The following is a 25,470-nucleotide window of genomic DNA, read 5'->3' on the forward strand; positions in this document are numbered from 1 at the left end:
TTACCTCTTGGAAGCCATTTTACAGAGCAAGACAAATATTTATGATTAAGCACGAAGAGGAAGCATGTAAGTTGTTTGTATTTCCCATTTATCAGTGCACTTCAGGGTGCTGATTTCTGAAATTGAAATTCTGGACTTCACAGTCAACTTTCCCTGAGATGGTTTGTGCCATGTAAGATTACTAATTCTGTTGCCTTGTCCTTTATACACTGAAACAAAAGGAATTTGCTGCTTTTTAAACTGGGGGCAAAGAGTAAATTCACCCTGTTTTTATATTCAAGCCGGCTCAGCTTTAGGGGATTTAAGTGATGTAATTGTATTGTATTGGGCCCCACAACTAGTCCAACTGAAAAAAAATAATCTTCAAAGTGAATATTTTAGCGCTTCATGCAAGGCACATTGCTTGGTGTCTTGGGAAAAAAAGTGAAGCTTTTCTTATATTTGTGAACCGAGGGCCATTGTTGTACAGGTTTTCTAAGCTTCTGTACAAATCTGAACTGCACAAAAAATAGAGAGTGCTGGCTCCCACATCCTTAAAAATGAAGGTTTTTTCCTGCTTATAATGAGATGTTGCATTTATTCATGGGATTAAGTCCTTAAAAGAAAGGAAGGTGCATAAAACCACATTCCTAAAAGTCTACATCATAATGTTTCAAACTAAAAATATCTTCTGAAGGAAGAAGATGCATAAATTTGGAGCCTTGCTAAGAGCATGAGGACTGGTATCTTGTCCTTTTATGTTTAGATTTTTGTGTTTCCATCTGACTGGACCAAAGCTGTTGTCCCGGTGTCTCGTGACACTTGGGAATGTGGATGTGTTTGAACAAGCTTCGATTTTTTGGTTTTGTTTCCAGTGTGGAGTGGAATTGTTAGATGTGTTTTGCAGGGAGAGAGATTTGTTATCCAGTGCCCATTGCTGAATTATGGATCTTTGGGAGGAGAAGTGGAGGTTTTCCCCTCTCCATGGTCTCTCCAAGGTAACAAATGTGGATGGAGCTCTTGCATATTCTTCTTTCTGAGGTAGATTTTGTTGTGGGAGAGGGGAGTGATGTAATTCAGTGTCAAGCAGCTGTTAAATTAAAAATACCTGTATTCAGCACCTCCCTGAAACGTGGGATTTGGGGGATAACTGAGCCAAACAGCAGGAGCTGATGGATAACTGAGCCATCAGCTCCTGTCACTTTGAGCTCTGGGGGTGCCATTGATGTGCCTGTTCTGAGGAAGGGTGGAGGAGTTTTGTGTTGGGGTCCCTCCCCTGCCGTGTAGCCCCGGCAGAGGGGCCCTGAGGGCACAGACACGGGGTTTCCCTGCCCCTGCTCAGCCTCGTTCCCGTTGGTTGGTTTGTGTTCCCTGCGCGGGCAGAAGGACCCTCGGTCCGTGACTGGAACAGTTCCTGGGCAGAGCCCCGGCCATGCGGCTGGGGAAATAAACATCTCTGAAACAGCCATCAAGAATCTGTCTGTCCTATATATTTCCTTTTCCACGGGACTCCCGGTTTGATATATGCGTGTTACAGTATCCTCGCTGTAACAGTTTTGTACTTGCAATTTAGATATTTTAGGTGCTCTGCAGAAGAAATGGAAATCCTAAATGGTATTTTGCCACTTAAATTTAGATGGGGAAAAAAAATGTCGATTTTGGTAGTGATGTTTTTTTGCTGTGTAATTTTTATTGTCTCATAAATGAGTGGGGAACGTGGTAGCAGAGATTAACACAGATGTGCTTCACCCCCAGATGAGTGTAGGAAATGGAATCGATGAGGCTGTAGAAGTAAAGAATATCTGGAGGGGTGAGGGATGCTCTTCAGCAAATTTGAAGATCATTTACACAGGTCTTCTAAGAACACAAACCCCAAACCCCAAAACAATCGTTATCAAAAGCTGTGATACAGGATTTTGTTCTGTTTTCCTCCAGTTTCTGCTGGGTAAGAAAGGTATTTTCCTTTTTCTGTAAGGAAAAGAGCCATCTCCCTATTCTCAATTATTCCGTCAACTGTGAATGTGGCACCAAAATAAAATCTACTTATTTTAAAATACGCATCATGAAAAAAAACTTCTAGAAGTAAACAGCAATATACTGACTCAGGGCTTGTGGCATTTCTTTGATCTCTTTGCTATTGGAATTACCCTACTCTCCTCCACTGCAAACAGCCACTTTGTGAAGATGTAGGATTGTGTTCTTTGTCCCATTGTCACAGTCTGGTCTGAAAACCACAGAAGAGGATGTGAATACTGTAACTTTGGGCTTGGCAGCTTCCTGACCTTTCTGAAAGGCTTGCTCAGTGCTGCAGCAGCTCCTCCAGTGCTGGCAAGGTGACAGACGAGATGAATTAACCAGGCTTTTCCGTCTCTTATGTGTCAGATTCTTTGTTTTATATGGAAATAATTTCTGTCAAAATGGGAAATTTATCATGAGGTACTTCCTCTGCCTGGAAAATGAAAATGTCAGCCCCAGGTCTGTTTGAATGTGTCTTCTGTTACAAGCTGTGGGTGGAGCCAGCTTTGTCCCTCGATGCCACCATCGTGTTCTCCAGTGTCTTAACACAAAGTCAGGCAACCCCTCTGACCTGTGGGAGTAGAAACGTGTCACAAAAGGTTAATAATGCTAAGTTAATAACAAAATCAGCAACAAGTTAGTAAAAGTTAGTAATATTTGAGGAATCATATCCGAATTTCTGAAATATTTGTAAGTTACCTGAATTTTGGTCTGTGTTGTGTCAATATGGTGAATGTCTCTATCTTTTCATGTGTCTGTATATATGTGAATGTGCATCAAATATTACAGAAGCATTAGTATCGATATACCATCAAGTCTGAAGAAACCCAGCCTGATTTGTATAGATGTATCAGGTTTCATATGTCAAATAGTGTAGGCTGTTCATATGAAATATCTTTGCAGAGAGATTTAACATCTGTCATTACTGTAAAGGCTGAATAGACATCACAGCATTACGGGTTTCTAATAGATTAAGAAGGAACCACATGTCACGCATTACCCCTCTTTGCATTTTGATAGATGACAAGCAGGGAATAATCCTGCACCTTGTCTCAGCAAAGGTGGCGCTGGGATAATTTTTTTGTTTGGATTTTTTTTAAATCTCAAAAGGCAATCATGCTAAAAAGAGTTTGTTTAAGTGTTGGGGGGGTGTTAAATCTAATTTAATGAAATCTAATTTATTGTTAATTATTATTGTTATTATTGTTAAATTTATTAATTAGATCTCATTTAAAGATGAGCTTAATAAAGGAGGTCCTACAGTGGGTAGTGAGCCATTGAAGTGAACACAGACTTTGAAGGTGGAGGTTTTGTTGTGAGCTGTGGATGCTGTGTTTGGGTGTGCGAAATTCAATCAGAGAAAGCGAAAATAACTCCGGCCTTCCATCGCCTTCTTCAAAGCCTGCAAAGGGAAGTTGGGCAGAAGCTGGGACAGGAAATTGAAATCTGAATACTATTTTAAACTGATCGGGTTAAAGGCCTCTCTTTTACACCAGCACACTTGTTCTTTTATTTGATACTTGAACTCTGAAAATTTTCTGTGACTTTCTAGGGAGAAGGAGGAGCAGCTGAGGCGGGTGACGGAGGTACAGAGGCTGCAGGCCCAGCAGGCAGGCGCTGCCCTGGAGGAGTTTAAGCGGCAGGTGGAGCTGAACTCAGAGAAAGACTCTGCTGAAATGAAACAGCGGGTGAGGAGGTCACAATGCCAGCCTTTCTGAAACTCTGGCACAGTGGGATAGCGGATTCTGATCTTACAATGCCAGAAACATGCTCCACTTGAGAGTGCTACATCAAAATCTTTCACAATGTAGTGTCTTTGCAGCAAGTCAGAAAGGGATGGTGGCGGGTGTTTCATCTTTCTAACAAAGCCAGAATTGTCATTGTTATAAAGATATCCTCAGTTATGATACTGATTAGGGATTTTTCAGGAGTGAGAGTAAAAAGTGTTAGTTTATACACCCTATGGAACAACGCTTGTCATTTTCCACTTAAATGTGTGTCTCTTCCTACTCTTTTCCGGGCGACTCTGTCTTCCATTAATGAGCTCCTATAATCAGTTTGAGCCCAAACAGAGGCAGAGCCGTGGCGGCTGCTGGCAGTCATGTGCAGAGGATGGCAAAATCCATTTTTCTGTCCCTGAAAATCAGGGATTTTAGTGGCTTGAATTTCCTGAGAAGCAAACAGTAGTTAAACTGTTCTCCTGGGACTTTACAAAAGCAGCCCAAGGAGTGAAATGAGGAACAAGCAACAGGTGATCAAAAAGAAGGCGAGAGAAGGGATATTTCCGTAACTCCCTCGTGTGGTTGAGCTCTCCAGATGGAACTCCAGCTTGTAATTCTGGATTACAAGTCCCAGCCTCACCTGCCATGACCAAACCTTGCTGCTGACAGGAGGGTGCTGCAGGCTGGGACTGGAATGGATGGCTGAGGATGCTGCCTTGGGATTGAGGAAATTCCCTTTTTGTTGTTCTCAAAGTTTCTGGGAAATCTTCACTGCTGATATTTTAAAGACCCATGCAGACAGCAAATAATAGAATTTGGAAATTTAAAAAAAGGCAAGAACAAACTTATAAAAGTAAGATGTTTTCAGCAAACCAGACCCACGAGGGCAAAACAACAAATCCTGCAGTTTTAATCTGACATTTTCTGTACTGTGTGTCCCTCCTGCAATTTCTTCATGATGACTTAAAATAATATGCTAGTTCTGCTCCAAAAGGGATATTGTCTAATTCTAGAAAGGCTAATAATAGTTTCATTCACATAAAAAACCTTCAGCAAAGAAAACCAGTCCAAAACATAAGAAAGTGCAAAAGAATTAGGAAAACATAGTCAACCATAATTTTAAAATGACAATGAATTTCTTTCAGAATGGTGCTGCATTCTGGGGAAATTTTGAAAATAAATTTTGCTGTACTCTGTCTCTACTTGGGTGCTAAAATCTAGAAATATTAAATGATATTGTACAATTGAGTGGTTCTATTCTACAGGAACCAAGGTCCAAGGAAATACATCAAAGGAACACTGGTGAACCCTTCTCTTCATAGCTTTGGATTTTCTCATTCCTCTGCATCCACATACTCTTAGATAAATCCCCCAGTACATTGGAACATACTGGAAAATTCCATGTTTTGTGGTCAGGTGGGATGTATTACTTACAAAACAGCAGCTGCAGTAGCCATAGCAACGCTGTCCTTTTATCTGCATTAGAAATACTGGGCTTTAAACCCATTTTTGGTGTGAGATAAAGTTAATTATGGAGATGAGTAGGATGGGGTCATTTTCAGTTGTTGCAATCAGTATTTGATTCATCAGTTTGGCTCTATGATAATATCATTTTTTTTGCCATCTGCTTCCTATTTTGTCAAGCTTGTGGTTATTAAGAGTCACCTGATGCCCACTGGCAGGTGGGTGGCATGTGTTTAACTGCAAGATCTGCATTTTTTCCAGTAGTAAGTAAAAAATAGAGAAACAATACATAGACTATGTCATTTTAGGTCTGGGGCTTCCTGGGTTGGGCAAATAATGATCAAGAACCTTTGTTGCAGTTGCTGGAAATAGACGAATGTGACCTAACCAGTAAACTGCAGAAGCGAGTAGATTTAAAGCATCTTTACATATGTTTTTACTGTTTCACTTTTTAGAACATTTTCATTCTCTTAAAAAAACTCCTTTAGTGCAGTAACAAGATCTGTTATTTTTCTGGGTTTTATTGTCCTGAGTAAAACACGGCCATGGACATGCAATTTGAGTAAGTTTGGAGCCGGAAGAAAATTATTCATAAAACATTGATTGCAGTCCCTTTTCTTAATGGCAGATAGTAGCAGTGAGGTTCAGGAACTGCTTCCTCACTATTCTCTTTTTCCACTTTCTATTTGGCCAACTGCTCCTGCTCCAGTCCCTTCCTTTCTTGCTGGAGTACTCTGCAATAAAATGCCTTTCCCACTCTGAGTGCTGCCTTTTCTCCTCCTTCCTGGCTGGGGAGTGATGTCCAGGCCAATTGGCACAGACATCTGTTGAACACTGAGCACTCCCTTAGGCCAAGCAGGATTTTGGCTTGTGGTTCCGGAATTCATGGGTTTCTTCTTTTTGTGTAGCAAATGGGCTTGTGGCAGCACTGGTCCTCCAGACCCCTCCACCTCTTTTCTCTTTTTAGGGACACAGTTTATTCACTGCTTATATTGGGATCTAGATCTAAAAGTCATTGATGAGTGTGCACTGCAGCAGAGTTACACATATATACATATATTCCCTTGGAAACACGCCTGATGTGCAGCTAACAGTTGTGCTTTTGATACAAAAGCCTTTGTTAATTGAGTTGTGAAATTGCTTCCTTGATGCTGCATGCTGGAATCTGTGGGACTCATTATTCATAGGCGATGACTATCTTCAGAGGACTTAACTTGCAGCCAAATAATTCTCTTTTAAGTTATTTTAAGTTATTTTCTGATTTAATGTAAACTTGCTTTAAATGTGTAGTTTATGCTCTGACTCGCACATGATTTCCCTTGAATTTCCACAGGCAGAAATTTTTAAGTGAAATATATTTGAGTCTTAAATATGTCTAGAGAAAATACTCACTTAATTTTGATGGGATATTCACCACAGTTGAGTGAAAAACTTAGCCAATCCATTGTAATTAGGGAGTGGCATAACAGTGATCACTATGTCCTTGACTAATAATCCTGTAGTGACTGAATATTCATTTTCACCACATACAAATGGTGTTGTTATCATTCTCAGCAAGTGATATTTGCCTCTTTGATGGTTTACAAACAACTGTAGAAATGTCAGAACATTTCAAGCTATGCCTTTTTTTTAAAAAAAATTAAATATTCCCTTTCTTTTCCCATGTAGATGGCACAGGTTGAAGCAGATCTAAAGAGATCAAAATTGCTCCGGGAAAAGCAAGCCCAAGAATTCTCCTGGCAGTTGGATGAGATCAAGAAAAGATATGAACAACAGGTCAGTTGCTTTGCTCCTCCAGGTGGAGGGGAGGAGGGACACCCCTTCCTGCAGCTGTAGGTCACTATGTGCTGCTGTCCTTCCTATAAAAACACAATTTATAGATACGCAGAGTTTTGTGATGGGGATGGAGGGGGAGGAACCTACACAGAAAATACTTGGTGTTTCCTCTTCACAATCCTTTGTACCTCCGACTCTTTCAAATTGTTTCCTGGGCTTACAGGTGGCAACACCTATTTTCGTAATCACCAGGTTAAATTATTTAATGCATTATCTGTTTTCCTTCTTGTCAAGAAACAGCGGTTTGTTCTTTTTATCATTTTTGACATGGGGAGTGTTCGTACCAATGCTTGTTTTGGCCCACTGACTGTGATTTTCTTCTTTGTAATGTAATTTCAGGGTTGGGAAATATTCAGGGAACATTTGGGTGGAGACAAGAAAGTTTTTTTCAGTAGTGCTGTGAAGTGTAAAGGGGGAAAAAGTAGAAGTAGAGAAATTACTGCATGATACAGGCTTGGGAGCTGAGGAGCTGCACCACCAAACACTGGTGTGAGGTGGTACTTGGTCATGAAATTAAACTGACCTTTGCTGGTAACACCTGCTGAAGGATTGAAAGGGGTTTTTTTTAGAACTTTATAGGAATGAGGTGGTTAATCCATAAAAGTTCTCTCTTATCGCTGTTCTTGTGTGGATCTAAGCTTGCATTTCCACCAGGGAAATGTGGTTTCATTTCTGTTTATCTTCTGTGCTGTGAGAGGATGAAACGCCACGATTGGCTTTGGAGCCAGGCCTGCTCTGGTCCATCTGGAAGGGGCTTTTTCAGGGAATTAAGGAACAAGATCACTTTGATAGGTGTTGAGAGACACTCTGGTCTGTGCTGGGGAGGAACAATGGTGTGTTTTGTGTATGGCTCTTGGAACAGAAGGGAATTTGTTGGGTCAGATCAAAGCATTTTCCCTGTCCTCACTCAGAACTGTCAACGTCACCACTTGCGTTGCCACCTGACAGAGGTGACGCGGTGGCCTCTGGAAGGGTGAGGGACATCTCACAAGTGTTCAGCTTAACTGGATGATGTTACTTATGATGATTCCTGTGTTTAGTGATTCCGGAATAGTCAGAGATACTGGGGATTTGTGCTGTAAGGGTGAGGAAGTTTGATGTGTCAAGGACATGCCAAAAGGAGGGCAGTGGGAAGTATCAGGATCAGTTGGGCATCTGCCTTAAGCTGGAATTTTTAATTTAGTCATATTTTCACATCATTTTAGTGATATAGTTGCCTCATGGTTTTTTTTACAAGTCTCATAATTTTTAGTGCATCTTTGAAGTCCAAAGTAAGCATTTATTCACAGATTTTGTTCCCATGTTTAGGAGCATGATCTATAGAGATAAATGCTAATCTGCAGTGTATCAGGAGTTACAACATTCCTGTTCTTACCTACAAATGGTAATTTTCCTTTAATAACCATGGTAAGATCCACCAAGCCATAGATAAAATTTTCTGCCAAGTACTTAGCTGATTTTCCACACTAAAAGCAAATGATAATGTCCATATTGTCATGGTTTGGTTTTATGTGTCTTCTTATATTCAGACCTTCTGCAGGCTGTGTCAAAAAAACCCACAAAACAAGAAATTAATACGAGAGTTAAAAAATTTTGGTGACTCTATTCTGTAACAGTGTTGTGGTAAACATCAGTGAAAGCATTTTTCACCGAGATGTTTACCGCTTCCCATGTATTTTATTTAGGATAGCTGCTTTTACTGTAAGAAAGAACAGCTAAGCTTTATGAAACATCACTGGAACCCAAGGGTTTCAGCCCTAAACAGCTAAACAATGAGAGCCTCAGAAGAATTTTCAGTGGAATCCTGTTTATGCCCTTTTTAAAAATTTATTTCTCTTTGTACTTCATCTGGAATGTTCTTTGAAGGTTGGTGAGCATGAAAAATATGTGCCTCTTCCTGCAGATTGCAGTGGGTTATCACTGGGAATGACGTTCTTTTGGAAGGCCCTTTCTGCAGCACGAAGCCCCTCCAGCCCCACCATGGAGCAGGATGAGCTCAGTTCTTCCACTCTTAAAATTTCCTTTCAGTACTTCCAACTTCTGTTTCTCTGCACTGCTCTCTATTTATGCTTCAGAACTTCTAAGCCATTTTTAAAGCAGAATTTTCCTTGCCTTGTTTTACTGCATATTTCTTTGGTTGTTACTTGGCGAGGAGCAGACTGATTTAAACTGTTTAAATAGAGCAGTGAATCAGAAGTGGGGGTACATTTTGACAGGCCTCCAGCAGACTTCCAGCTGGAAATAGAGACCCAACCAAAAATGTAGAGATTTTAGCTACCTGAGAAATGTAGTGATTGCTTTGAGATGTTCTTCTTCAAGTGTCTGAATTTAATTGTCAAATGGAATTTAGACACAAAGGGAAGGGAAGTTGCCCTACAGATGTGTTTTTTGTTGGGTGTCATGGCGAGTGGGAAGGGTAGCACTGATGGCACCCTAGACAATTCAGTTGCCCATGATTTTAATCAGATTGGTGATGAAGAACCAAATTAACTGATGTGTTATCCAGTTCTCCAATCTGCGAAACATTTCGGAAGTGTAGGCACTTGGAGAAGTGGTTTCACTTCTCTGCTTTATCTGAATGGTTGATGTCACAACACTCCTTGAATATTGATTTCAAAACAATTACTGGTGTGAATATGGACTGGTGGTTGTAGGGCTGAAAGATTGCTCTGCCTGCAGATTAGACCTACTGATATGTTACATATTGATACTTATCTGATATTTTAAACAACAAATAACCAGATACTTGGTATTTATTCATCTTTGTCTTTTGCTTCAAAAAGAATTTGGACAAAACCATTGCAGTTAATACTTTGTCAACTTTTCAGATGCACTCAAAGTCATTAAGAAAGTAAAAAGGAACTTTTGGATCTTGCAGTATTTGGTTTCAGCTGTCATGTGTCCCTCCTGGTTCCAGCTTCATCTGATTTGGTGCTACTTGCTTTTGAAGTATCCACTGAGAACACTCTTAGAGAGAAACTAGTGGCTTTTTTTTTTTCTTCTTTAAATATACTTTAGCTCAACTTTGTTCTACTTGCAGCTGTTAGATTTGAAAGTATATTTTGAAGAAAAAAAATAACTCCAGCAGCACCACAGTTCCTATCTGCTGGGAGCAGCTGCTTTCGGCACTTCAAAGCCAGTGGACAGCACAGTGAAGGCCTCAGCCTTTCCTGCCTTTGAAATGGTTGCAGTATCTATAGTTGGGCTTTATGGCACTGTCAGCACAGGAAGAAAGATTGTTTGGTTTTTTGCACCCCCTCCCTTTTTTCTTTTTTTCATTTTTTCCCCCTACTTTCTAATTACATCCTCAGTTTAGCTCAAAATACCTGGGAAGTGTTTCTGAGGAGTTCGTCTTCTACGAGCCCAAATGTTCGAAAGAGCATGTGCCCAGGCTTTTCAGTAATGGATTGTAGTCAAATTTGACAGAAAAGTTAAGGAATTTGCTGATTTTTTCCTCATATCCATGTCAGTTGAGCATTTTCGGAGAGCATATATCTTGTGGGGGGTAGTGGTTCCATAGCAGAGGTGGGACAGGGACATTTCCCAGCACACTCAAGTACATGCACACCTTTGTTTCAAGTAGATTGTAATAAATTGTCAAGAATGGAACATTTTCAGTGAACTTAATGTGATCCTAATGCTTAAATGACATTGGCTTGTCCTTTAAAAAGAACCCCAAACCATTAATAATCACTGTGATCACTGTTACACCCATTTTTTGCTGTAAACATTTGCTGAAGTGACTGAGTAAATATGAAATAGATGAGATACAAGATTAGTAAGAGAGCCAAAGCCTAGGAAATTTTATTTTCCTAGCCGGGAGAGAACACACGATAAACAGTTGATGAGTTATTGTGAGAGCAGGATGGTGTTACCTGGTGAGTTATGGCCATACTCTCTGAGATTAGATGCCAACCTAAATACATAAATAATCTTTTTGGTTTGGTTCCTCTTTAACTGTGTTTATTCCCTTTGAAAATAATTATTCATGCTTCCATAGGAAAGTGGAAAGTTGTTATATGATAGCTGAAGAATCTCCCTGTATCTCAGGAAATCCTTTCTTGTGACATTTATTGTTGGGTTCTGACTTCTGTAAAAGTTATGAAGAAATTAGAGTTGTCATTTTGTCCTATTTATCCAAATAGGAAAGAAAGAGACACCTTCAGAAATATTTTCCTGGGTATTTAATGAGATCACTTTGAAATCGTGCTAAAGACAAGTCAATAGACAATGCCTTTAAGTTGGAAGCAAGACAAAGGTGTGGTTGAGCTTAAATACACCTTGTTTAATAAAGGGAGGTAAAGAAGTGCAAAATAGCTGGCTAAAAGTGAAAAAAAGATGTTTGTAATGTTACCTGCCAGCAGCAAGGACAATATCTGAGGTGGTGTTGAGAAATTCTTCTTATTTTAGCAGTGTGCTGGAGCAGATGAAAGTGTTATTGAGAGGAGAGGAAGAATATTCTGTAGATGTTTTTATCTTTTATAACTTTCTAGTGAGGTTCATTTAAAGAAAAGAGTGAGGTTGTCTCAGGCAAAACACTAGTTTAGTAATTAACACTAATAGAGATAACAAGCTCAACCACCAGCTCACTTTGTCCCCAGACCTTTGCTCCTTTAGGCGTTCCTGCCACTGCACTTCCATCCTAGCTTTCCTTCTGGCCTTGTTCTTGCTTTTCTGTTTTTTTTCTAGCTTTTCTTTTACCAATCCATTACCCACTCAAGTGAAGGAAACACTGGCATAGACCTGCTTGAAATCTGCTATTCCTTGGACAGACCAATGTCCCAAGCCTTTCTTAGCTGTGCATTAACATTACTTTCAGAGATCCATTTTTAGTATGCTGGTTTAGTTATGAGAAGAGAGTCTTTGTGAAAAGCTTTGTTCCTCTCCTCTTTGTCTGTACTCTAAGATAATTGAAATACAGTCTGTTCTTGCAAGGAGGCCAAATGAGCACGTTAGTAGAAGCTCTAAATTTTTCATGTCATCAGCAACAAGCTGCATAAATTTCATTTAATAAATTAATCTAGGATGCATAAGCGTTTCCTTTGAACCCTCCTAACACACAGATGAATACCATTTGTGCAGAATATCTGAGGAATAGTTTCTTCAATCAACATAAACTTTTTACTTTATACCTAAAACTCACAAGTGGGAAAAGGAGACGAATTTAACCTCCAAGTGAAGAGTGGGTGGAAATCTTCTCAGGGTACCGTTGCTGTTTACAGAATTGTTAACCAGACAGATGGGCATTTGCACGGTCTCCTTCAGGCATCTAACTTGTGTGTGCTTCAGAGTTAAAAGCTTGAGCTCCCTGTGTAGTCAACAGAATCCACTTTGAGGGGAGGAGGGAGAGGGAGGCAATTGCAGGAACACAAATGGGTGCCTGTGGTAAACAGCGAGTTAGGTGATTGGCTGGGAAGGCAGTTCTGTGTTCAAAGAAGGTCCTTGGATAAACTCTGAATCCATAAACAAAGACTATGTACAGTAAATTCTGCACCAGAGCCTGCTGCAGACTGGCATTTGCAGTGACTCAAGGTCCACTTGTTAAAAAGAAATATTTCTGTTTGCAGCCTGTGATGGGTTTAATGCTGCGGGTGGACTGGGGAGGGGAGGGACCTCCTGATGTTCATTGTGGGACCAAGTGGGATTTAATCACAGGGATGCAACTCCATTTCCAGTATGTTGTTACAACAAGGCTGGAGAGGGGTTTTTTTGCAAGGGCATGTAGTGATAGGACAAGGAGGAATGGCCTTAACCTGAAGGAGGGCAGGTTTAGATTAGATATTAGGAAGAAATTCTTTACCATAAGAGTGATGAGGCCCTGGCACAGGTTGCCCAGAGATGTTGTGGACTCCCCATCCCTGGAAGTGTCCAAGGCCAGGTTGGACAGGGCTTGGAGCACCCTGAGATAATGGAAGGTGTCCCTGCTCATGGCAGGGGGTGGAATGGCATGAGCTTTAAAGGTCCTTTCCAACCCCAACAATTCTGTGGTTCTGTGATGTAAAAACAAATTTACTCATGCCAGGAAGATTGGGAAGATGGAAGGATTGAGGTGGGGTTTGTGCTGCCCATACTTTAAAAGTATTAAAATTCTGAAAAGCTTTTATAAGTAAAAAGGTACGGATCAGGAATATAATTTTGTATAGTGAGAGTGAGACCATTGAGGTGCTTTGTTTTAGGGGAGGATAAATCAAACTGCAGTTTGGCTAAAGACCAGCTAGTTTCTTTTAGAGAATTTCTTGCAGTTCTTAGTTTGCTGTTGAAATAGATTTATTAGTGGTTGGTGAAAACCTGTAAGTATTACAGAAAACACAGTCATGCCAATTAAATTACTGCAGCCTGCAATGAGATAGAAAGTCATATACGTTATCCCACGTGTACTTGCTGCTTCAGTGGTAGCGTGTGGTTCTGCCCAGATGTATTTTTCACTGCCCCATTTGCCCTTGGCTCATTACAGCCCTTATATCTTGGGAGACCTTAGTGTTTCAACTTACAGAAAAATCTCTCTCAAAAAAAGTGTAAATTAAAATCCATTTAATTTACCTGCTGTGAAGGAGTCCTGGTAAAAGGGGTTCTGGTTTTCTCCCTTGCCTTGCAGTGAAGAGCCTGCTTTTCTGCCCAAAGTTATGCTAAACTAGACTCCAAGATGATTAATACTCACTCCTCCAGCCTGCTAGATCAGATTACGTTTAGCAGCAGTATTTGTGGAGATGGGTAATCCCCATATCCTCACGGAACATGCACGTTTATTTATAGGCTTAGGAGACAGAAAACGCTCGATTTTGCTGGAGTTGTTATTTGGGGACAGATCATGTGCTGTGCCCTGCCTAGGCAGAGGCTGGGGCTGGTTTTGAGCAGGGTAATCATAAAAACACCTGATTTACAAATGCCTAAATGCTTTTAGGATAGAAATACTGAAAACAGACGTGCTGTAGGTGTGCTGCAGAGCGAGTTTGGCTCAGTTCTTTGCCATGACACGTGCAATGCATTGGTGGCTTCTCCAGCCCTCAGTTCAGTCATGCCAAAACAGTGTTTATAAAATCATCCTGCCTTGCAAAACCATATTTTATATAGGTGTTACTTAAAATATTTCTGGAATTGCAGACATAAATTTACATAAATTTTCATACTTTGGTGTCAAATATTTATTGTAGCAGTTACATTTTTCAAAGAGGTAGTGAGCTAACTAATTTCCTTTCCCTCCTTTGGGGACTCTAAAAAGAATTTCAAAGGCGTGCTTGTTCTTGAGAACAAGCTGAAATTGTTCTAAAATTGAAAAGCCTAAACTTAGCGTGTGATGTAAAAGCAAAAACTGGGTAGTAGAAGGCCTTGTCTAAATTAGGGGCTTTCAAAAGGTATTTGCTGGCGTTGATTATATTACAAGTCTTTGGCTTCTGAAAATATCTCCTGCAATCAGCGGGCTGTTTCTTGTTGATCTTTGTTCTTCAGGCGTGCTAACAGCAGCAAGATTTCACCTTGGGTCTGTATTAGACTGTCTCTTGTTTTAGCAAGTTGTCCTAAAGCACCTCCCCATGTGAGTGCAGTTCCATCTGCCTGTGTTCATCAGCTGTGTTGTCACTGTCCTGGGCACGAACCACACTGCCAGATTTGTTTGGCACCTTTTGTGTGTGTGTGTGTGTGAGTGAATAACAAGAGACTGTCACAGTTCTTGCATTAATCTTTTTTAGCTCTTTGTTAAGAATTTCATTTTCTTCTTAAAATTCTTTTCTGCAAGAGTAAGGAAATTCAGATTTCGGTTAAAAGCTAAATTTAAAAGAAATAGTGTAATTAAAAGCTAAATTTAAAGTAAGTAGTGTAATTCTGATGTTGGCTTAGTAAATCACCTGTTGGCTGTTGCCTTGAACATTGTTCTATCACACTGTGTGGAAAGAATTAAAAAAATGAAGAATTCAACAAAGAAGAGATCATAATTTTTAAATATTTGTGTTACTTGATAACAGCAGTGGTAAGAAAGGCTCTCTCAGGTCAGACAGACATTCCTGCTTGGTTTTGTGTCCAGGCCATGGCTGGAGACAGGAACAGACATGCAGGGAAAGGAATAAGAGATTTTCATCTTTGGGAGGACAAGATGAGGAAACATCCAAGGCACAATGAATGCCCTGTGATTATGGTAATAGGGCACACACGATTATTTAATGAATGTTTCTTCTCAGCGTTGCCTCTAATGCCCATTGTGAATGCCGTGTTGCTTGTCTGTCTGAAATGTGTAGCACCTTCCAGGGCCTGTCCTCTGGACACTAAAATGCTGGATTGGAGCAGACACTTGAATGTGATCTGATGAAGTGCTCAGCATCTACGGGTAGATGCAGCAAGATCTCAACTCGACAGAATTTTTGCAGGAGGTGGTTTTGTTATATCAATCATAAAGGCGTTCTCTGCCTCAAAGAGGAGACAGAATCCGTCTGGTTTATGAAGAATTAATACAGTTTTTATGCAGTTTCCTGTGATGAAGAAGTCCTGTTGTTGCTGAAAAGCAGCATGGATGTTGTCTTTCCATTCTTTGGTATACATTGATTTTTCTTTTCCTTTAAAGAAACAACCCAATAACAATACAAGAATGAGAGAGGGAGGAGTGGAAGAAGCTGTAGTGCTTGGCAGCAGTTCTGAGGAGAGCAGGAGCTTCAGGGAGTGCTCACCAGTGTAGGGAATGGCTGCTCAGTCACTTTGTGGTGTTTTGTTGGTTGGGAATGTGGAATACCTGCTAATACTCTTTAAGGAAGGTGGGTTTGGAGGTCTTTGAGGGATGAAAATGGTCTAGTCCTCATCCTTTCTCTCCTCTCCTGTTTCTCCGCCTCTCTTCCCTGGCAGAAACATCTTAAAGTACAAACCAAAATCATCATGGGGAATACATAGCTTTAAATGAAGAGGTTTTTTTTTATTTTTCTTCAACAAATTTGCCTTTTGTAAAACACCTCCCCTCATGGTACCACCCTTTCTCTTCCCATGTAGAAGCTGGGGGGACACCCCTCCTGCTGAAGAACCTTTTGCTTGTTCCACCTCTTAAATTAAAAAACTTTGTGTCTATAAATGCTTTAAGTGAAGAGATTACTAAACAAAACTATTTTGGTTGGTGTGGCAAACGTGTAACTGGTTGGAGAAGCAGGGTCTGTCCCTGGCTCCCTCTGGGTGACATTCCCTGCCTGCTGCCCTGTCTTCTGTTAAAAAAGTGACAACCTCAATATTGAAGCTCCCCACAGCAAACTGCCTCACCCCAGACCTACATGGCACAACCAGCTGAAAAACCAGTAATTAAGACAACAAAATGTTTGAAGAAAAAGGCCTCTCCTGTTGACATGATTTCTTTTTAATCAGGTCCTATTTATGATGAAACACTAAACATTTTTTCTCCTAAATCAGACAAAGGCTTTACAGTTATTCTAGGGAGCAACAACTCTTTCTCTTAGGCACAGGATGGACACCACAATCATCTGGGAGAAACCAGTTTTGTACAGAAACCTTGGGCAAAAACCTGGCATAAAGAACTTTGTGTGAGGATCCCAGGCCCAGCATGGAAAATGTGAGGGGTTAACCCCTGCAGGGACTTCAGGCGTCTCTTACTGAGCTCTTTAGTGTTATTAAATAATGTAGATACATTAAACCACGCAACGTTGCATCTGTTCTCCTCACTCCATTTGCAGAAGGATGCTTCCAACCACAGCATGGATGGCATATTTCCCTTTTAAACTTGGAATACACTGCTCTGCAGTTTGAGAAAACACCCTTTTTTTTAAAATTTATTTTAACTTAGCTTCAGATTTTCCTTGTGGAGGCCGGGCAAACAGCTGATACCATCCCAGAATTGAATGCTACAGCTTTAAGATAAGGTGCCGGGCGCTCTCGGCGCTCACACAGCGGCTCCTCCCGTCCGCTCTTTTTTTCCTTTCTCATGCTGAAAATACCCCACCATGTTCACGATAAGAGATTTCTCTCTTTTTTTTTTTGTTATTTTTCTTACTTCCCCCCCCTCCTCCTTCTCTGAAATCCACCAAAACTGAAGAAAAATCCAAGTGACTGTTCTTAGCAGCTGTGTGGCCCGGAGTTCAGTGGGGAAGCGGCTTCCTGCCGTCCCTATTCATCACCTGCTTCAAAGGCGGCCTGGCCGCTCCAGTGTGCAGGCCAGGTAGGGTGCCTTTGTGCGCAGGCGGGAGGATTAATATCAAAGCTGCGGCAACCAGGCCCTTGGTCTCGGGCTGCCATTCAGGCAAGCGGGGAGAGGCTAAGAGTGGCCAAGGTCACAGCATCCAGTGTGGTGCGGACTGGGAACGGCTCCTGAGAATAGAGGGCTTCTTATGAAATCATGGTGCAAGCTTGCGGCACAGCAGGTGCCCTTCTGGAACACATACATCTGTTTATGTTGGGATAGCGTAGCTGACAACGGGATAATAGAGCTTTGTTTTTTTATAATTTTCTTGCTGCTTTTTTTTTTTATTTAAGGGAAAAAAAAAAAGACAACTCTATGTGCCAGCATTGAGGAATATTGCAGGAAGAGCGTTCGCTTTGGAAATCATAAAGAGATCTTGCAAAGCTTTAATTGCTGGGGTGGGGGGTTGTGTGTGTGTATACTTAAGCAAAGGGGCGAGCAGGCTGCCTATTAACCATTTAGGATCCTCAGCCCTGCTGAGGAGCAGCAGCGGGATACGGGGGCACCCGCCACACAATGCGACAATGCCTCCCTTTTTTTCTATATTATTTTTTTGTATGCTTCCGACATTTGTACCAACAAATTGGGTAGGGATGCGCTGGATTTGCTCAGTTGTCTCCATTGTTGGGATTGTCTGGAGGAATTCTGTCACACTAACGGTGGCTTTTTAAGAGGTGAGGTAATAGTGACGTAAAAATAAAATTGCCAAGTTGATGAAATTAAGGGGGAAATTAAGCTGTAGACGAGTTGTCATGACGACAAGGATGTTCTATTGATGAACTGTACTCCTCCCTGTCCAATCAGATAGTGGAGCTGAAGCTGGAGCATGAACAGGAGAAGACGCACCTATTCCAGCAGCACAACGCAGTGCAGGACTGCCTGGTCCGAGACCATCAACGGGAGATCGAGAAACTGGAGAAACAGCTTTGCACTGCCATGGCAGAGCACCAGAGTCAAACTCAAGAAAGCAGGAAACGAGATGGCCAGGTAACGATCAATAACGCTTGAAAGGCGTCCGCTTATTAGAAATTGCTGATAATGAGTGTTTCCTGTTTGCCAGCATTGTTGGTGGTGCTCGCTGGGGGAGCATTTGTGAAACTGGCACATAAACGTGATTTAGTTTTTCTTTTTTTTCTTTTTTTCTTTTTCCGCTTTCCTCCCTCCCTTCCCACTGCTGAATAGGGCTTTAACTGCAAAAACCACAGGTAGCCAGATTAAAAATCCCATGGTGCGCTATAACTCGGCCTATTTATAATCTTGTCTCATTTTCTTTCATGATGGATTTGTTTAAGAAAAAAAGGTATCTGTTCTTTTTCCCCCCCAGCCCTCACACTCACCCCTCCTTTTCTCCTTCCTGGGCAAATCCATGTGAACTATATCTGCTTCGTTCGTGTGCTTTTTTTTGTTTTAAATCTCTGCAGGTAACTCACAAATGGCTTTATTTCCTTTTGTTCATGTCTTTTTTGTTTCAGTTTTTGTATTCTAGATTTGCATTGTGTGTTTGGTTCCGTGTGTCGGATGTTTGATAAGGTGATGTGGGTTTGGGGTCGCTTACCATCACGTTTATTTTCCTACACACACGCACCCCTCCCATCCTCCATCTCTGTGGTCCCTGTTGGAAGCCATTTGGCAGAATAACCCCCAGCTGGGGTAGCATTTGACTCTTCAAACTTCTGGATGAAATGCACACTGTCAGCATGGAAAATGATCTTTATGAGTTTTCACTTCAAAAACCATCTTATTGCCTTTTTTTCAATCTATTTTGTAAGGATGGCATGGTATATTTTCCTAAGAGCCTTTATTAAAAAGGCCTGCAATGGCAATATTTAAAAAACTAAGGTGATTTTCTAGTTTAAAGAGTTTATAGAAAATAATCTTTCCTAATCAGCGTTAGAATTGCTTATCACGCATGGATTATTTTATACCAAAACTGGACATTTTGGTAAAGCATCTTTAATGACACATTTTCCGCGCACCACCACCTTCCCTATGAGATGTTAGGCTCAGACTAAGAGGCATTTTCACTCTACCTTCCTGTAGACTGGTAGGCTGTGGCTTTTACTAACATCTCTAATGGAGCTAAGTGAAACTGAATTGAAAATTTACTTTTGAAATCAATCAACTTTGGATGGCTCAGACTATCGAAATCTGGCTTAAGGAAGTCTATTAGGAAGCAAACGGCTTCTCAGGAGGTTGAGAGATATATTGCAAAGCCAGGAGTTATCTCTCCATTTCCACCATTGTGGTTTTTCCAATGAAAACGGGGTATACTTTGTGAGAACACTTAGGAAGGGGATACTCAGGTGGCCTGTGAAAAAGAAATTAAACCTTGCCTTTTATTTTCCGCTGTATTGTAAGAGCGAACAAAGACTGAAATGGTTCAAGGGATTGGTTTTTATCTTTGCATTTTTTATTTTGGCCCAAGATAGATTCATCTCATCTATGGATCTGTTTGCGAGTGTCTTTTCAGAGTTGTAGCCTCCTCTCACCTGCATTCCTGCTGTTGTTTTTTTTTTTTGCGGACAAAGGCAGAGCTGTAACTCCCAGGTTAAAAAAAGGCAGTTTTGGAATTATATAGAATTATTCTGTCTACACGCCAGTGCTCATCCCCGTTCGTGTATTGCTCTGTAACACTGAGTACAAAGGGAAAGGGACTCTCTTAAGCAAATCTCGAGAACTGGGAGGTGTCTGTAAGTCCAGCTCTGGTTTGTGCTCTTGGGGGTCGTTTCTGGCAAAGGTTGGAACCCAAAGTTTGGTTGTGCTTTCTGTTTTCACGGGGATCAATGATGCTACTACAGGTGCTCTGTGGAAAGCTGGGAATTTTCTCAGCTATTGGGGGAATCTGAACACTCTGAAAAGCAGAGTTTGGCCTTTTTACAGAGCTTTTCTTTGTAGTTTAAATATCCCTGTACAGTCATCTGAACATTGCTGCCATGAGAATGACATGTAAATCAGGGATGAAAAGGCAGTTGCTTTGACTAGAAGAGCTGTTGTTTGTTTAAATTCTACTGAGACTCTCCCAGCTTTCAAGGACGCAAATTTTTCCATTTGGGAAAATAAATTGCTCTTCATTCCTTCCTCTGCTCTTTGTATTCAAATCCACCTCTGTCTTTGCAGTGAGCTCAACAGACAATACTGGTGCTTCTTATAGAATTATAGCACAGATTTTTAATATTTTTTTTTTAATCTTTGCATATGTTTACTAAAAATGCATGTTTTGGACATCTGATGTGACTAACGGGCAATGTCCTTTATGAAACATTTGTCAGGCTCTTAACAAAGATAACCCAGTCATTTAATGGGTGTTTAACAACATTGCATTTTAAAAACCTGTTAAATTGGAACCATCTTTGACAGCAGTAATTTTTAGGAGTGCTTTGTGTCCCAGCGAAGGTGAGATGAAATAGGAGCGGAGGCCATTTTGCTTCGCGAAATGAAAAGTGGATTTGCTGGGTTATTCGAAAAATTTAAATAATAATTAGTGTTAATCACATACGAGTAGCTTGGTTTGAAGGACCTATCTGCTCAGTGTTGAGTGAATGATGTGAAAGCACCGTTATTAAAGGTATTCATGGGAAGTCTTTCTTAAATCCTTTCCCATATGAAAGAGTAGCGAATAAGTATTTCTTAATACATGTGTTTAAAATACGTATTTCTCACTATATTCCTAAAGACAGTTACGACAGAGTACTGCAGATCAATTTATTTTACTAATACTGTAAAGATTAATTTCAGTTTTTTATTGCGTATCCAAGGTCTCTACTTTCACGTAGGTCTTCAGATACTGTGAACGACAGTATCCAAAATAGTTAGATTTTATTCAAATATGAATACATTTATTAATGCTTTAATCACAACTAAATGTAAAAATTAAGATTTGAGTGCCTTGCCAGATTTTAATTAAATAAAACAACGTTACTGCTTCTTGAAGTATAAGTTTAATATATTTTCAATAAAGGAATTTGATTGAAGCGTATCACCTTTTATGTTGCTGATAAATTTCTGGATAACAATTGGAATCCGCTTGGATTTCTCCATTTCTAGTAGGCTTGCTCTGATTTTTTTTACCTGGGGTTGTAATGCTTGGGGAGGAGTAAATTGACTTGTAGGTCAATAAACGTCAAAGCAGTACAAAGGCTTTTATGCCATGCTGTGTTCTTGTAGGCTTTTAAATCCTATACATTTGCTATGAACTACCATAATGTTGTTATTCTTTAAACAGTAGCTAATCACACAGGATTATGGTTTTTTTAAGGGTAGTTTTGAATCACTAGTTCTATTTAATTTAGATATCTGAATTTTCTTTAGGGGCATTCTTAAGTTATGCTTTGGTTGCTCATTCATTCTGCACCTCCCAAAATAATTTTAGTTTATACATTAGTTCAAAAAACAGGGAGCTTCTTGCATGATAGAGATCTTCCTCTCTTTTATTAAAAGCAGTCTTGCTACGGAATCAGTGATTTTCTGAAGCAAGACTTCAGGTTACAGAGAAGAGTATATTCAGTTTGCTTGGAGAAATGAGATAGCAAGGTTAGGAAATTTTAATAACTGAAGCGGAGGGGCTGAGGTGTCTGCGGTGCCAGTTGTGCCCTCGTATTTCCCCTTTATCCTTTGAATGTCCTTCTTTCCCCAGCTTCTGCCACGTGCCCTCAACCGGCTCAAAGATTTCCATGTTCCAGCTGCTGAACAGAGCTGGATCATTTTCCTGCTTGTTCTTCCACCGTTGACCTTTGGGCAAGAAGAAGAAATAAAATGTACCCCTGTAACTTCAAATACAGTGCTTGGCACTAAAGGAGAGGAAAGAAAGTTTCCATGAGGAAGCTGAATCCTCTTTCCTGGTTCTGTTGTGAGATAATTGGCCAGGCCACTGTGTTCATCCAGTCGTAATTGGGTCAAGAGGAGCTTGAGTGCTCAGGCACGTTCTGCCTGTGCGTGTCACTGATGTCACGGTGTTTAATTTTAACAGGCAATGTTTGTGCTCTCAAAAATGAGGCTGCTCTAAGAGATCACGGCTCTTTTGGGATGTCTTGAGGCTCTTGGGAAACCCTTATTGCTTGGGAAAGGAAAACCTGGTGTAGTTTGGAAGCCATGTGAACACAAACATTGAGAGCAGAGCTTACTACAAAAAACCCCAGCAAACAGCCCAGAGGTGGTAAGAAGAGTTAATAAGGTGTTATCCCGTGGCTGAAGTATCCGTTTCCTTTTTTCTTTCTTGCCTTTTGAACTTTCCATAATTCCCTTGGCCTTTACCATCCTGGTTCGCTTTCCCTTCTCAGAAATCAGCGGCTCCTTCTCTGGTGTCCCATGTACAGCACATCCCATCACTTCTTTTGTGGCTTCTCCTCTTCGGAAATTTGTTTCTTTGCACTTGGGATCAGCAATCTTTCTGTAACCATCACTTTGCACCTGGTTTTGTCAGAATTCATTTGAATCTGTGGAGTTAAAATAAAAAGCCAGTAGCAATCACTATTTTCATTCCAGCAATGATAGTTATTTTCATTCCAGTAGATCCTTGGTATATGTTTATGGTTCTATGTAGATAATTAGTGTATCAACCAAGTGGGAGAAACAGAAGACATTTATCTTGGCTCCTTAAATGTGTGAAGGGTGGCTGTGCTGATGTGTGTCTGCTGCAGAGCTCTGTCAGCTACTGACAAGAGAAAATACAGGAAAAAGAAAACCCAATAGAGACACTACCTACATTTTTAGTGATAACTAAATATCCAACACATGCCCAGTTTCTGCCTGTATGCAAATATTGCTGCAACAGTAACTTTTCAGTACTATATTAACATGAAGGATTTGGGGAACATTTTTTTTCAGAATAGAAATAGAGACTCTCTTCAACTTTGATCTGGAGGAACCTATTGTTACCTACAGATAAATCACTGATCAAATCTTCTGCTTCATGTAATTGTTTTAATATCTCCAAACACCAGGTCCCACATGGTTATTCTCCCAGTATCAGTGGAAGTAATTTTCTTGAGGGGATCTGGAGGGTACAGATAGAGGTGACCTGGGAAACATTCAGATGCTGACGGTGCTACTGAAGTCACTTCTGTTTACAATTTGGAGTAAATAAATTATACTACTCTTTTTTTTTCCTTTTACTTCCCTTCCTTTTCTTAGTAGATGTCGTCTTTGGCATGAGGAGGAATGCACTGCTTGCTATGGAGGCTTTCTCTGCAGCCAGTCTAAATCCTGGAGTTACAATCTAAATATTTGTTTGTTGTATTTTACTTGGAGAGTCGCTCTTGGGCTGCCAGTCAGACTCCTGCAGACAGCCAGCCATTCCCTTTAGCCTTTCCCAAACAAAAGCTTTTGGCTGTATTGCAGCATGTTTAATTTACCACCAGTCAGCCCAGGATAATGAACGTGACTGTTGATGTAAAGTATTTAAAGTACCAAATATTTGTTGCAGTACTTATGTGGTTTTCCTTGGTTGTTATTCACAGTCTGCTGACTCAGGGATGGATCCCATTGATGGGGAAGAGCAGCTGAAATCAGGGATCTGGTGATGGGTCCCATGGAGATATCACACTGGGCTTTCACTGAGAGCATTGCTGTGAAATGGTCAAATGCAACAGTTTCTTGTGGAAATACTCAAATACTGGTAATCCACAGAGCTGATTTTCACTTGAGTAAATGCAGGGGAGCTGTGGGAAGAGTTTGGGCTGCAGCATTGGGATAATCTTTGAGATAAGAGTTAAAGATGAGCTTTTGCTCTGATCTGCAGGAGACAGTGCAGGCTCAGGGTTCTCTCCAGCAGGGTCTGGGTCTCCTGAGCACATCCCCTCCCCTGCTCAGGTGGAGCCACCTTGCCACATTTGTGGTCCTGTGTCACACTCTGGCTGAGCTGCTGCCTTGGGTTGGGACACCTTTCCAACACCTGTTGATCCAGCTGTAAACATCTGCCACTTCCTCACTTCATACAACCTTCAAAGTGTCCTTGTGCCACAGTGGGTCATCATCTCTGGCGTCTCCCACATTTTTCCTCAACTCTCACTCTTTTGATTAGGACTGAAATTGGATTGTGAGGAATTTGGGGTGGGAGGTGTGACTTCACTCTCTCCTTTTATTCTTCATGCAGCACTTGAAATATTTAAAGACATTTTTGGAACCCATACATAATAGTGCACAAATTGTCATCTGCTGATTAAAAATGTTAAGTTAACTTAGGAGACAACAGACATTTTGTGCTGTCTACAGTGTATGTAAAAGAGAAAGCAGTTGCCATAGAAACTAGCTCATCACATAATATGAACTCTGAATCTGAGATGGAGTTCTTTTCAGCAAAATGGACTTTCTGTTTCTATAATATGGAATTGAATTTATCTGATAGTTATTATGACACTGCAATCAGTGTTTTTATATTCTTTTTGTTTAATTTTAAATATTGACAGCTGAGAAGGTAGAGTGTACAATTTCACTTGTCTAGGGGCAGGGAGTAGATCATATGGCAGTAATTTTATTTTATACCAGCACTCCTTGATTAAGAGAAAGTGATTATTTCCTGCATAGATGTTAATAAACATAGAATAATTTCTCTGAATAGAAATGAGATCAGTTTTGCTTATCAGTGAGGTGTAAAGGATCTTTATGCCATCCACTAGGTGTGGCTTTGCAAGCGGGGTTTCTGTGTGATGGCTGCAAGGAATGATTAACGCTAATAGACAATAAGCTGTACGTGGTGTGAATTATTGCTCACATTAAACTTACATAAAGAAATACTGAAGTCAGAAACGATCAAGTACAAACAGGTGCATGTACAAACAGGTAGTAACTGCAGCATTTGAGGTGGTGTAATGTAGTTTCTAAGCAGAGAGGCAAAAATGCTTTGTTATTCTGCAGAAATGGTCAATTTAAAGTAAAATCTCTTGATTTTGAAGCAGAAGGAGCTTGTGCTTTCTATGTGAAGATCGGTGTATGGCAAAGCCAGACTTTGAATTTGCTTATTGTTATTACTTCCACTTGTGTCTAAATCTTCAGAGTGTAGTTTCTGTGATACTGGCTTGTTCCAAATATTACAACTACACCTATTCAGTAAATGTCTGCTGCACAGAGGAGGGAATGCTTGCTCACAACTTTATTAACAGTTTTTAGTTCTTTTGAAAACTGCCTTTTAGTGTTACCTTATAATTTGTTTGAGACAGTTGTTGAATAGAAGGAAGTTGATTTCTCCTAGTCCATAGAACAAGTGCAGCAGTTTGGAAAACAGCAGTGCCATGTGCTTCAAACATTCCCCTGAGTGCTGAAGGGACATCCTCTAATGGGAGACCAGCATTCATTCTGGAG

General features: G+C 40.5%; 1 protein-coding gene across 2 annotated transcripts in view; it reads left to right on the forward strand.

Annotated features, from left to right (window-relative positions):
* CEP112 (centrosomal protein 112) overlaps nucleotides 1-25,470 on the forward strand; it is a 157,982-nt gene that overhangs the window by 53,929 nt on the left and 78,583 nt on the right. For both annotated transcript variants that reach the window (XM_082293982.1, XM_082293983.1), the window contains exons 18-20: nucleotides 3,548-3,683; nucleotides 6,849-6,956; nucleotides 17,980-18,162. In XM_082293982.1, the coding sequence (XP_082150108.1) occupies nucleotides 3,548-3,683; nucleotides 6,849-6,956; nucleotides 17,980-18,162 (427 nt within the window). The remainder of the gene's footprint in view (nucleotides 1-3,547; nucleotides 3,684-6,848; nucleotides 6,957-17,979; nucleotides 18,163-25,470) is intronic.

The sequence above is a fragment of the Coloeus monedula genome (genome assembly GCF_965178545.1).
Source record: "Coloeus monedula genome assembly, chromosome: 19".
NCBI lineage: Eukaryota > Metazoa > Chordata > Aves > Passeriformes > Corvidae > Coloeus > Coloeus monedula.